Source organism: Anneissia japonica, unplaced genomic scaffold, assembly GCF_011630105.1.
Source record: "Anneissia japonica isolate Jap-2015-1 unplaced genomic scaffold, ASM1163010v1 scaffold284709_len978187_cov192, whole genome shotgun sequence".
Classification (NCBI taxonomy): domain Eukaryota; kingdom Metazoa; phylum Echinodermata; class Crinoidea; order Comatulida; family Comatulidae; genus Anneissia; species Anneissia japonica.
This window is the reverse complement of record NW_022757342.1, coordinates 486,658-501,884: the sequence shown is the minus strand read 5'-3', so window position 1 is coordinate 501,884 and position 15,227 is coordinate 486,658. Positions and strand designations below refer to the sequence as shown.

Sequence of the window (15,227 nt, the reverse complement as noted above, 5' to 3'; positions counted from 1 at the left end):
AAGTAGGGAAAGAATCAACAAGAAATGAGTCTTTAATTTCATTGGAAATTTCTCCCCACAATCGCGGAAAAACATGTATTACAGAGTGATGAAGACAATTAGTTCGAGCATACAAATGCTTGAAGCTTAAAGTTTCTTGTCGTCGAGAATTGACGCATACATTTTCATGAATGCTTTTACAGTCAATGGAACCTATCAGTGTTTTACATACAAATGATATTAAAAGATAAGTTCTTCTACTCGATAAACGAGGCCAATTCAGTTGTTCTAATCTAAGAACATAATCCATGTCCCCACGTCTCTGCTTTAATGCTAGACGTGTGGGTCTACGCTGTACAGATTTGATTCTATCAGTCAACTTTAAAGTTTGGGGAAGCCAAGCGGGAATGCCATATTCAAGTATAGGAATAATAAGAGCTTGATATAATGCAAATATAGCCGCTGATGAAGTACCTCCGGCAATACTTGCAATATAACCAATCATCCTATTTGCCCTTGCTGTAATATTTTTTACATGGTCATCCCAAGTTAAGGTATGGTTAATAGTGACGCCCAAGTGGGAGTGATTTAGGACAGATTGAATTGGGGAGCCATTCAAGTAGTAAATCGGACGGTACTCCTTTTTAGATCTAGTAATGTGAAGAATACTAGTTTTATTTGAATTTAATTCCATTTCATTTGAGGCACACCACGCGGAGAGTGCATTTAAATCACTTTGGACTAAATATTCATCATCAACGCTATGGACATCTCTATAAATGATGGTGTCGTCAGCAAATAAGGCACAAGATGATAAAGAGGAAGCAAGGTCATTAATGAACAAGTTAAACAACATAGGGCCCAGTACCTTAGATGTGTATAAGAGACTACTAGTAGACCCCTGAAATACAACCATCTGGACGCGATCAGATAGGAAGGACTGGATCCATTTCCATATTTTCCCTCTAATGTTAAACTGTGTAGCAAGTTTGTGGAGTAGAATGTTATGGGGCAACTTATCAAAAGCTTTAGAGTAATCCAAAAAAATAACTTCAATTCTAGGAGGACGTGGTTTGTCCAGTGACGATGCCCAATTATGGAGGAGGTTAGTTAGCTGTGTAACACACGAGCGGGAAGGGTAAAATTCATGTTGAACATCTGTGACAAGACAATTTGACTTAACATGTTCAAATATAGCAGAATGGATAAATTTCTCAAGAATTTTACAACATATCGGTGTCAGAGATACCGGTCGGTAATTTAAAATTGAGGTTTTTTTTCCAGATTTAAAAATTGGTGTGATGTGTGTCTCAAGCCAGGAACACACTGCATCACATAATGGGTCAGTGGTGGCATCAGCATTCCCTCAGCCCCAACACGGTTGGTTATGTCGCCTCTATCTGCCCCAAAAATGGCACTCTCCCTGCTGCGACAGTCGTACAGGGTGCAGAATAATACTCATTGTTGTAATAAACAATGTCACATAAGAGTTACCCTGCCTACTCACCCTTTTAGACTTATACTGAATTGTAGATCAACAGGAACTGTAATATTCACATCATTGTTGTAGGTTTGTCCAGCTGCTTCAGCATTAGAACTAACACGAAAAAACAAAACAATAGTAGGATAACATAGCATGATTCTTGACCAACGCACTCACAGACATTAAATCATTACAATATAACAATTTTTGTTAATATTGTAGCGGTGACCTACTCTCCAATCAAAAACAACCTGACAAAATACACACCAAAGCCTAGACTTGCCACAAGTCCCTTATTATTTTTTTTTCCCCATTCTGGATAGTGCCACCAATGAGAAAGTTAATTTAGAGACAAACTAAGGAAATCCAAAAAAAAGAAATAAAGTATGGGACACTAATGAAATTAAGTATGGCATGCACTAAGCGCAATAAAGAGTGTGTAACCCAAAATTAGGGCCAGGCCCAGGATTTATCTATCTTACGAAATGTCAAGAAAGTTAAGATGTACCTAAGTAAATATATTAAGCTGATATATCCAACCACCTTAACAAAATCTTAGCTTAAAATCATCTTAGATGGCACATGCGTACAATCGACTTTTTAATTTTAAGCACTTTTTAAGCTAAGCAATATTGATAAATTTGACTTAAGAAAAAATGGACTTAAAGACGAATTTAAGCTGATTTCTAGTTTGATAAATCCTACCACTGGAACCCAGGCTAACCAAAGCCCTGTAAATCGATCAGGTCGGCTGGAAAATTGTCCTGATTAGATACTCTGATAAGCAAATTAGTACATAACAAATGGATTACTATTTAAAAAATTGCCTAACAAAACAATTTTTATAAAGTCTAACTCACCTGCCAACAGACATTGCAATTTTGAGGGTATTTGTCTTACCCATGACATTACCAGTTGTAAGAACAAGTTCAAAATCCAGCTATAAATACCAATATAGCATGTTAATCCATGAAGTCTTTTTGACAATTAAAAACACATTCATAAGGGTAAAATTGATACTGTGGGGATGAGAGAAACATGAAAAGTGGAAGAAGAGAGGGCAACATAAGGAAAGAGAGAAACAGACAAGGAATGAAAAGAAAGGATAGGATACTACAGTACACCTTTAACTATTGTTGGATGCGTGTCCCTGGTATATTTCTATCACAAATATGGACCAAATAATTAATGAAACAAAGTAAAAGTGTTGTAAATTTGTGTTGATAATCATGCAGAAGGTGCAGAAATTTGAATTTGTAAAACTTGGTTTCCATACAATCGCTACAAGCTATCGCAGACAACTTTCAGTGATGCTGATTGGTTGCACTGAAAACACTGTAGCAATTGTATGGAAACCAAGCTATACATAAAAAATCCAGTAAAATTGTTTGTAATGAAAATTCTTTGATTATGATTGAAGTTTACCTTATAGTTCTCCGGCATTGGGTTCCCAACATCACACGTTATTTGACTAGTCTCTCCTTGGACCTCTGTGCAAGCAACCTTGAAAGTCTGTCAAAAAACAATCATAAAGCTGATAAAATCTTAATCAGATAAATAGGCTTATCATAAACAATAAATAATTTTTAAAACTCTTATTTAGTATTATATACAGAAAAAAATAAGTAGTTCAGTCATGCTTAGTGTATAAAAATGAAAAAATGAGTAGGTAGCACTTATTTGACTACTACCAGTCAAAGGCGCTTGAGCGGGTAACTCGATGAAGGCCTATTGACTGGGGTGAAAGCTTGCAAAAAGACATCTATTGTTAACCAAAAAAGTGCTCCTGCTCATTTTTTTCAGAAACAAGTAAACAAGTTATAAAAACTTAAAAATGCCTAAAATTACTTTGCTGAACTGCCCTAGTATTTAGACATTTAGTGAGTAAGCCCCTACAAGGCTATATGGGTAATAGTTTTTAATTCACTAAAATATAATTAAAAATTTGATCTAATATAATGTAAAGAGCATTGCATCACACTAATAATTAATAATCCTATATTTCAAGCAAGTTTCTACAGAGCTATGTAGTATTCTACATCCAATCATAGGAGCAGTGCAGAGCTTAGGATGTTTTCATTTTTAACTAGCATAGTAACGAGAATGTCAGCTCACCAAAATATTGTTGTGAACAAGTATGCATTATTTTTAAAATATTTTGAGGATTTGCCACTTAATAATCATAATAATGGTTGGATTTGTATCATGCGAAAAAGCCTCTATGCACTTGGTCACTGAGCTCCTTGAGTTTGACATTTTGAAAAAAGTTGATGTTTTCATATAAAACTAAAACCTACTCCTTAAACTAAAGCATGGTTGGCCATTGGCCAATGATGGTTGGACACACATTTATCTGATGTGCATTAGTGCTAGGGTTGTAGTTATATCAAGTAGGAAACAGTGGCTCCTAACTACTTTTGCTACTTCTTATCACATAAGCACATATAGTTCATGTTTGTCTGTATTTTTTTTCAATTTTGTCCTTCAGTGAATAAAATTAATTAGATTTAAAACAACATCATAATTCAAAGAGAAATACAAATAAGCTTACATTCTGTTTGTTTGATATGCGACTGTATCCTATGCCCTCTGGAAGCACAACATTCAGTATAGACTGATATGCACTTTGACCTTTGTTGGTAATACTGATGTTCACAACAAGATCACTAGTATCACCAATAATAATCTTTGATTGAAGTCTGAAAACAAGATTAATAAAACAATTAATTATTTTTATCGTTTAAATAACAAATTTATTTTAATTGATGAAATATATAATATATATAATTGGTCAATTGACTCCCAACAAAAAAACAACAGTTCTTCTGAGAACAATATGTGGTGTACTGCAAACAATTATTATTAATGTTACTTCTACATGCAAACCATCAAACTATATTATAGTTTACTTACACATTTGCCTTTAGCTCCAAATCTGGTATACACTTATTGTTTGGACAATTATTCACAAAATAGAGCTAGAATAAAGAGAGATATAAACAATCAAATCTAAAAATCTACCAATTTTACTAGTCATTTATAAAACACATTGTATAAAGTTCACCTTGCTTGTACAAGTTACCAACATACACATAATTCTTGATAAATTGATTTCTGAATATTACAGCTTCTCTTATACACATCTAGATGTGTATAAGAGACAGGAAATATAGTTGATAATTTTTTTTAAATCACTGATTAATCCAAAGACTAAATAATTTTTTTTTTCTTTCAAGCCCTTAAGCAGGATTATTAAAAGGTTCTAATTTTTCACAAAAGGGCACTTTGAGTCCTTAACCACCTCAGCCCCACCATGGGTGGGGTAAACTTTAAAGATATAACACCTCAGAGATATGGCAATAAAAACGCCAAATTTCAAATATTTAAAGTCAATTTCAACAACTTCCATGCAAATGGTACTTTTTTTAAATAATTTAAAAGGGCATTTCTGGAAAAGTGGGGTTCTTTCAAGCCCCCCTGGCTACGGGCTTGTCTTTAACCTTAATGTATGCCATATGCGTCACACAACTCTCGTAGGTCACATTTAACATCATTCGTCCACTTGTAGAATCGGTTCCATCCAACATAAATAGTGCCCTCTTTAACTGACTAACTTGTTGAGTTGAGTCCAATTTTATTGTGTACTGAATAACTGAAAGAATAATCACAGTGATGTGAATATGAGAAAATACCACAATATGATAAATCACTGTTGTTGAAGCCAGGCTCCAGAGGAAAAACAAAATGTTGATATGTTGTAAAACTGATCTAATCTGAAGGAATACAGTAGGTGCCCAAAACATCAGCCTAGCAACGCTGAGGCTATAGGCCTAGCTTTACCTTGATTGAGGTTCTGTTACCAGACATAAAAACGGATGACATGATATTTTCCGTTGCTAGTATTGACGCTTGGAAAATATAATATTTTATTGGAATTATTTCAAACTTGTTAAAAAATTATTTTGATCAAGATTTTGACAATTAAACAAACACACCCCAGGCCTACTAGATCGACTTTAATGTGCGAGGTACAAGAAATAATCTCAGAGAGAGAGAGAGCACACTTTATTTATCGCTCCCGATTGTATTGGACGTAAGATTATTTAATGCATTTAATTAATTGTCGGATGAATCTAAATATCTTATCATGAGAGTTCATGGCATTTGTGGGCGAGATAAAAAATATGGAATGCGGCAGGTTCGTCAAACAATTACCCTTCCTACCTCTGACACTCGACTGTATAAAGTATACACAAAGCAGCTTTCGCCAGTGTACACAATCTACAACCTCTGAACTTGCCTAGTAACGAAGGAGTCGTCGATAAAGGGGTAATCTCCTATGAGAAATAGTCTCTACTTCTAATTTTTTCCTCTTTTAATGTATAACTAAAATTTTTGGCAATTAAAATGACCTAGTTCATAATAATTAAATAATGCATATATGCGTTTTTTTTTCCGAAAATTTTTAGTGAAATTTTGAAATCTAATGGTAGAAGTTTTGTGGCTGGAGTCATTCAAGATATTAAGCAGCTTTCGATTTGGATGATGCAACATTCTACGACGGCCAGTGGAGCGTGAAACCGTACTGCTCTACGACAGGCAGTGGAGCGTGAAACCGTACTGCTCATGCGAATACATGGGGAAGTCGTTCGTTGTGTGGATTTGACAACGGGTTTTAGCAATTTGGCTTGTGTTGACTACGGCAACGTGAGTTTTATAAATACGTGCTCGCCGGGGGCGTCTGCATATTTGATCACGCGATACGAAGAACTGTGTCGTCCTGTAAATCGAAACAGCTTTGATGTTGAGACAGGAAGTACATAGTACGACGTTCATGGTTGACTGAATTCCCCGTCGCAGCTCCCCGCGTCGCCCATTGCGAAAGCTCGCTAATGAAAACTGAAAAAAAAAGTGTTAAGCCAGTTTCAGAGTTTTGCGAGAAGTCAAACTTGGGGCTTTATATCCCCTTCTGCATCACGCAACATTGCTGTACCTAAATTTGCCTTCTGATAAGAACTCTTAATTTTAATTAGCCTGGTTCACGTCGAAGTTAAGCCATGGACTTATTTAAATCCTTAAATATGATACGATTTATCCCTAGTTGTGTTCGATGCCAAGTTAGAGCCAGATAAACAGCCAGCCAGCTTTGCGGCCGTCGACGTCACACGATGGAAAGGCTTGTTTTAAAATAACGTCTACTGTATTTTACGAACCTCTTGTACCAAGGGGCATTCGTAAAAAAAATTTACACATTCGTAAGTTACTGTAGATCAGGTGTCAGTTTCCACTACCTAGCCTAGCTATCCTCTGCTATTGATATATAGGCGACCAGCAGGTAGTACGAACCAACCGACAGTGCAGCAGCGTGTTCTACTGCAATAGTAGTAGGCCCTAGCTAAATTTACCTTCGATAAAAACCAAATTATTTTCGCTAGCATTCTCCCATTTAACAAAATATTGTTTTATTTCTCATTAAAACGTCTTTATGGACCTTTCTGTCGTGTTTTTTTTTTTTTTTGCAGTTTTTAGATCGCTGGATTAATGTGTTGTTTACATGCACTTCACGAAAATCTAGGTTCGAATCGCTGTGTCAAATAAGTTGCTGACTTCCACATTTTTTTGTTTCGTCATCGTAAACATGTGCGCTCATTTTATCAACTGGCGCTGGTGGTAGTTCGTTGAAACTGAATTAATAGCGACTATTATAGCAGAAATGGAAAAGATTGAATTGTCAATAAATAAATACAAATCTGATTTTATTATCAAGAAAAATATACATTATCACTTTGAAAAACGTACGCAATCGGACTATTTAACGTTATTACTTGGTCGATGATGCAAAGGGCAAAGGTCAATGGTATTATCGACTATTCGTAAAACAAACGTTTGCTGGGTTTTTACCCATAATATTACAAATAATTTCTGAAAACCAGACTAATGAGACTACTTCGCTGCTGCTGTTAGCGTTGTTGGAGTACGTTGTTGCCAGCCAGAGCATGATAATGGTGGTACAATACAACACTGGCTTAGATGCCTACGTTACATAATCGTGTCCTTGTAATCCGAGCCGACTTTACACCGTTAAGCAAGTTAATTTACCGCTATTCTAGTGAAGTTAAGTCACTTAACTTTAAGTGACTTAAGCCTTTATCTAGCTATAATTAACTGGTTCACGTTGAAATTTTAACTAGTTAAGTGGATGTATATCTAGATAAAAGTTTGAAGTGAACCAGGCTATTAAGGTTTATGCCTTCTTTCGATTGAGTTTATGTTTTCATTATTCGGTTGACAAATATTGCATGTACTTACTTATCTCGCTTGGCACATACTTTCCTTTGTACTCAAAACAAGTTGTCACATCAAAACTGAAAATAAACAGGAAATATTTTATTTCATACCATCATATATAGACAAAGAAACAGGGAGTAGCATGGATAAAGAAACAGGTAGACACTAAGACAGGCATGAGAAACTGCAAATAAATATGGAAAAAAAACCCACAGATATAGGGACATGATAAGAGGCAGACACAAAAGGAGACACTGAAAACACTTAGGACAAAAAGATGCAGAGAGTCATTAAAAGACAGAGAAATGTAAACATAGAGACAAAAATACACATAAAGAGACATAGCATGGACAAAGAATTTACTCTATATTTTCGTATAACATATAAGCATATACATTACCCTACGACCTTTTCACCATTAACTGTGTCATTCCTTTCATCTAAGTTGATGCCTGATGGTTGGGGGGTTGAAACAATTTTGCTTAGCTTTACTATCGGTCGTGATCTACAAAAATTAAAAAATAGCAAAAATCCTATATAACATTTACCTGACGATACTCCTCAATTATTCTCTATTAATTTTCAGCTCAATAATTACAAGACAAAAATAAAGTGTTTTATAGCCATTTTGATGTTAGCGGAGGTTGACTACTACCTTGAGGAGGGGTAGACTAGTCACTAGTACATAGAAATTGGGAGGGTAGACTAGCAAATTGTAGGTATGGGGAAAGGTTGCCTACTACTATGAAGTTAGGGAATAAATAGACTACTTAGTAAAATTCTGAGATGGGAAGTATAGACTATATTAAAGTTTGAAGGAAGAGACTACTACATTGAGGTTGGGAAAGATTAGAATATTGTGATTTGGGAAGGGGAAGAATAATACACTGAGATTTGGAGGTGGTAGACTATTATATTGAAGTTATGGGGGGCGTAGACTATTATACTGAGGTTAGGAGGGGATGACTGCTTTACTGCACAACTATATTTCTATCAAAATATACAATAAAGACTATATATACTAGGAAACATTTTAATATAAACTACTTGTTCCTATTTATTCACACCAAGCTGTAAGTTGCGAATTTTTTTTTTTTTTTTTGCTGTTGCCTGTGGTTTGGTTAATAAATAAATAAACTTTGTCTACAAAGCTGTATACCTTAATAGAACAGCTGCATTTGAATAGGCAGAACCAACCAACACATCTGAAATAGAGATAAGCAATAATAACAATAATACTAAATAAAAATAACAATAATTAAATACTGTATCATTAACAATAATACAATTTATAATAATTATAACATTATAAATAATAACATGAAAAATAATATTAGAATTAATATATTAACAATAGCAACTGAACAATAGTTAACTAACATTAACAAATACAAAAATAATAATAATATTAACAATAACAACTATAATATTAATGTAACAATAATAAAATATTATTATCATTAATTTAATAATATTAATGATAATACCATTAACAATATAAATATTAGCAATAATACCTGGATAATTATTATTATCCATGTCCAGGCCACCAGCCAGGGAATAACCAAATGTAGAAAGTCCGCTGTTTGGTGATACAGCAGATGGCTCAATGATCTGCAGTGAAAAACATTGAAAGTATAACAAACTCCATCCAATTAAAAAAATAATAATAACAGTAACAACCGGACACTAACATAGCCAAACGCTATACCACATTAGTATCCTAACTCAATTATAAATGTTAACAGGTAAACTCAATAATATCATTTTCTTCAGTATCTTAATTTCCACTTATAACATTTTCTTCTGCTTCATTATCCTTTTCTGTCAATTTAGCATAAATGGGAGTAAAATAGATTGAATTAACCACAAACATCATTCCAAAGGGCCTTGCCTTGCTGACAGGTACTAAAAATCATGTTGATTGACATTTGAGAAAGGAACAATGTGTTAGGAGATTGATTTTCGAAAAATAAAATGTAATCACTGTGATTAAATAACTTAACTCATGGCTGTACTTAGCTCTTCATAATAAAATGTCAGCTACAGAGGGTGCTTTAATCTTTATAAAAAGAAACCTTATTATGTTATGCAATCATAGGTGGGTTTCTACCTGTGGTGCTCTTTTCCTTAAGCCACCATTGTGACCAGAGTAGATGTAGACTAAACCATCTCCAGCCTCACCATCATATGGAGCACCAACAGCAAGATCTGATGTCAATGAAAATGCAGATTTATAATAAAAGGTAAAGGTAATGGTAGTTGAATATAACCCATAACTTGCAGCGTCATTGTGCTGAATTGCGTATGGGCGTGGTCCGTGACTACCTAGCAGCCGTAAAGAGGCGCTTCATGGTAGCTACATGTTCACATCATTCCACAACGACAAGGGCTAAAATGAACCATAACATTCGGGTAACCCCCGTACTCTTCCGAAAGGTGCAATGGATTCTTTAAAGTGTACACGAGTCAGGTGTATACACTGGGTATCCATTTTAAGTCCTTATCCGAGAAGACTTGGTTCTACCAACCGAAGTATGGGCAAGGAGCAGCTGGAACCAGCGCCAATGTTGAGGCTGTTGCTAGCGGCATCATCAACATCATCATCATCCTTATCTGCAACATCATCATCATCAAAATTATTATCACCAATTATCATCACCAAATTTTTTTCATCAATATCATCCTCATCAACATTATCATCATCATCACACCATTATCATCACAATTATCATCATCATCTGCAACATCATCCTCATCAAAATTATTATATCACCAATACCATCAACAAAATGTTTTCATCAATATCATCCTCATCAACATTATCATCAGCACACCATTAGGCCTAAAAAAATAAGTTGTTCGTTTGCCCTTCTTTTTTTTAAATAATAAAAAGGGGCAGGTGGAAAAGTTTTTTTTTTTTTTTAAGCTACTCATCAGATGGAATAAAAATTACCCACAGAGGCCTAGAATGCAGGGACTACTATCAACAACATTATTTTTTGGAATTGAATAAATGAACATAATTCTACAATTAAAATATTATTTATAAATCATCATACCACCAGAAGAACCCGGAGTATTATAACTACATATCATATAACCTTGATTTCTTTGAATAATTGCTTAATTTATATATTTTAAAGTTATGAGCCATTGATTAAAACAAGAGAAAGCTTTAAAATTTCAACACTCTGTACAAAGGGGGGGGGGGAGGGGGGGGGGGGGGGGGGGAGGGGAGCCACGGCTCCCACGGCTCCCCCCTGGATACGTCCCTGCTAGAATGGCAATATCTTACATCAGACAACTTTACACCAATTTGTAGGGCATCTGGCAAAAAATAATGATAAATTCACTCACATTTTTTTTAATTTGTAAAGAAGAAAGCTAAAAAAAACACTTTTTAAAAGTTTTTTTGTTTTTCCGCCCCCTACTTTTTTCATTGAGTTAGGGGCAGGTAGAGGAGGGCAAACAAACAATATTTTTTTTAGCCTTACCATCACAATTATCATTCATCAAAATTAATAACACCAATATCACACATTCATTAATATCATCATTATCATTAACATTATCATCATCAAACCAAATCATAACAACTATCATCCTCATCAACATCATAATCACCATCAATATCACCTTCCTAATAATTAACATCATTATCTGTAATATTATTACCATCATCATTATCCTCGCCATCCTCATTATAAATGAGGCTTCTTACAGAAACAATGTGGAAATAACTGAGTATTAAGATAGAGATCTTACCATTGAATCCGTCCAGGTTAATATCACCCAATGCAGCTAATGAAAATCCAAACCTAGCCTTCGTCTTACTGCTGGACAGGACATCCGGGGCTCCAAAGCGATTCTGAACAGAGGGAGGGCAAACAAAGGAACTAAGAGTAATTAACCTAATCTTAGACTAAAGACCTGTTTATACTTCAACGATAACGATAAAAAGGCTAAAAAGCGATTTCATATAGAAAACAAAAGAAATAAAAGAAGTTTTTACACTAGGACGATTCGATAACGATTTATCGTGTATACGATAACAAAATATTTTTAAAAATCAAATCATATGACGTCATAATCATGGAAAAACGATAAAATCTTTGCCACTACTACGATTTTAATGTTTTTCCATGATTATGACATCATCTGATTTTATTTGTCAAAATATGTTGTTATCGCACAACTGATAAATCGTTATCGAATCGTTCTAGTGTACAAACTTCTCTTATTTCTTTTATTTTCTATATGAACAATTGCTTTTTAGCTTTTTATCGTTATCGTTATCGTTGAAGAATAAACAGGCTTTTACTGTTGGACAAGATATATGCATGCCCAAAAACGATTCTTAACAGAGGGAGGCCAAACAAGGGAACTATATGAGTTAATAATTTACAACGTTATGATCAACAGTTTGGTTAAGTACACAATTTACTGTATATGGTAAAATTTTAAAATGGGAATACAGAAAAATGAGATTATAAAATGGTAATGTTTTAAAAGGCTACAAATCCTTTCAAGACAACTGTAAACAATTGACAATTCGAGCAAAACTACCAAAATATTCTTTGAAAATGTTCATTTGGAATGTACATCACAATATAGAATTATCGTTCATTTATGTAGCATGGTGGTGAACTGTCACTGATAAATGTGTGTACTATCAACAACATTATTTTTTGGAATTGAACAAATGAACATAATTCTACAATTAAAATATTATTTATAAATCATCATACCACCAGAAGAACCCAGAGTATTATAACTACATATCATATAACCTTGATTTCTTTAAATAATTGCTTAATTTATATATTTTAAAGTTATGAGCCACTGATTAAAACAAGAGAAAGAATTTATACATGAATATCAGATATTTGATTAATACCATTTATATTAGCTCAACATGTACAGGTAGTTGTATAGACCTACATCTTTAAATGCTTGAAAAATATTTTGAGAATAATATGATTGTGTTTATAAACCTCTTGGCTTACAGCTACGATTATGAAAATTGAACATGATATGTTCTCATAATTATGTGATAAATCCTATAGCTTCACATAGAAATATTAGAAGGCCAAAATTCATCCCTCAATCCTTGTTGCAAATTTAAACATTCTGATCTTTTCATTCTGTGATATGTCACCAGGAGAGGGATACAAAATTACAAAAACAAGGGGACAAGACATGGTAAGGTGGTTAGTTTTGGCATTAGGAACAGGGTGGGTAATATGCCCCGGCCCCCATCCTCTGGATCTGCCACTGGTGACAAAAATATGGACATACCACTTAATTTTTTATATATCAATATCTTGGCAAAATTCTTCTTTAAAAGAATTTTAATGGAAAGTTTTATTGGATGCAAATTAAATATATTATGAAACAACCAAACAATTCATCGGCTGCTAATTCAAGCAAGTACTTAATTAAGTAGGCCTAGATGAATCTAACAAGTAATCACCAAACAACTAATCAATTGATTGATTAAAAATTAATAAATTAATAATTAAATTCATCAACTAATCAATCAAATCATACCACACTATCTTGATAGTAGATGTACACTTGTCCAGCTTCCCATCTTTTCTGACTTGAGACTGTAACAACGTACAATGGAGCACCAACAACAAGGTCTTCTCGTCTGAAAGAATATGTTATAAATTAATGAAAATATTGATATCATATTTTTTAACTTGTTTTTATTCCATTTTAAAATCGTTAAAAATTAATTATCAATTGAATAGAGAAAAATAAATTCAGTGATTATTTTTTCTTCACTTAAACTACGATGGTGAACCTTTCCTATCATTCGACTCTATTTCTACCCTCCTGTTATTATACTCCAGCTACATTTTGGAGTCCTAGATCAACTTTATCCACAAGAACCAGAACATTTATAGGCGTAAGTGTTAAATATCTAGGCCATTATATCAATAAGACTAATGAAATGTCTATCTTTTCTTTCAGTTCATGGTCCCCATGTCTGGAACTATATAAGTAGTGAATTAAAACAATCTAGTTTTGTGACAAACCTAAAATGTGTACAAAAGGCAAATTATTCTACAATTACTCTCAATAAAAAATCCAATGGATGATAGAAATTTATTATAATGCTCTTTAATTAAATATAATATAATATAATAATATATTATTATTATTTTTTTTAGTTAATTATATTTTCAGTTAATTATATTTTACTTCTGTTCAATTGTGTGTGTTACTGTTAAGCGAGGCAGTTTATACAAGCTTCAGCTTTTTAACTGTCCCTTGTCCACTATTTTGTGTGGATGAATAAATGTTATATTGAACTAAATTGAATTGAAAAGCTAAAAATGACTAGGCTTACCCATCACCATTAAAGTCAGAGACTGCAAGGGACTGACCAAAGTACGAACCCATCTGGTCACTCTGGAATTCTTGGTATATGCTTGATATTCGTACATCAGAGAGAATTTGAACCTGTGATATATAACATCAAATTAATTTTTAAAATATGTTCAAGAAAAAAGAAAAAATACACTGAATAATACTAATACAAAAGATACCAATAATAACAATAAAAAATAGTTTTTGTATAACATTACATTACAAATATAACAGGATACCGCTCTCAGTACATAGAGAACTAAAAACCTGGAATCAATAGTTCAACTCCATAACAAACATATTACAATACAAAGTATTTTGAGACTGTTTAATACCCTAGGATTTTTTCCCCTCTGTTCTTGACATAAAACTAATTTATGTTTTAAATTAATTAGATTAAGTAAAGGGTGCCAGAGTATGACAACTTAGCTTGTTTGCGGTGTTCTTTTCACAATTATTATGTTTAATATTACATTTATGCTTTGTATATTTACGTTTGTGTGACATCAAATAATTTTTAAAATAAAACAAGACACTGATTTCCAAACTATTCATTATTATATTTAAATATTTTTTATTATCACCATGTGATTTGAAGGCACTGGCAGAAAGAGATTCAGTTTTTTAAGTTTATATTCTTTTAATTTGAATTGGATGGTCTGATAATCCCAAGAAAATTAGATTTACAATTTCAGTATATCAATTACTGTACTATTTATTTTTTTCATGGCAATTATAGGATTTAGATATTGAATTGTATTATCAAATGATATGAACTGCTGAGTGGTACCTATCTACACATTACTGACTTGTCTTAAAATTGATATTTCAAAGAAACTAACAGATGTTTAAAATTGATCATTGAACAAGGTCATGAGTCGTAGGTCACACAATATTCATGTCCGGCTTATCTCGCACAGGAAGCGTTTCTCTGTTTGGTGCTCTGTAATGACACTTAATTTTCATTCATCTTCTTGAACCATGCTTGAACTAAATCTGTCTTCAGAGTTATGTCCACAAGGCCACATTTTGTATACTCAGATTTAGATATGTTTATTAGTAATTTACACAGATATATATTTAGCATTTAAAAAAA

General features: G+C 33.4%; 1 protein-coding gene across 1 annotated transcript in view; it reads right to left on the bottom strand.

Moving 5' to 3' along the window:
• The window catches only part of LOC117124684 (integrin alpha-8-like), a gene marked incomplete in the record, with an annotated part of 56,847 nt that overhangs the window by 8,838 nt on the left and 32,782 nt on the right, over positions 1-15,227 (bottom strand). The window contains 14 exon segments of the mRNA XM_033271016.1: positions 1,487-1,576; positions 2,323-2,402; positions 2,888-2,974; positions 4,014-4,161; positions 4,376-4,440; positions 4,948-5,114; positions 7,772-7,827; positions 8,151-8,255; positions 8,910-8,955; positions 9,268-9,364; positions 9,864-9,961; positions 11,519-11,621; positions 13,304-13,406; positions 14,112-14,224. Coding sequence (XP_033126907.1) covers positions 1,487-1,576; positions 2,323-2,402; positions 2,888-2,974; positions 4,014-4,161; positions 4,376-4,440; positions 4,948-5,114; positions 7,772-7,827; positions 8,151-8,255; positions 8,910-8,955; positions 9,268-9,364; positions 9,864-9,961; positions 11,519-11,621; positions 13,304-13,406; positions 14,112-14,224 — 1,358 coding nt within the window.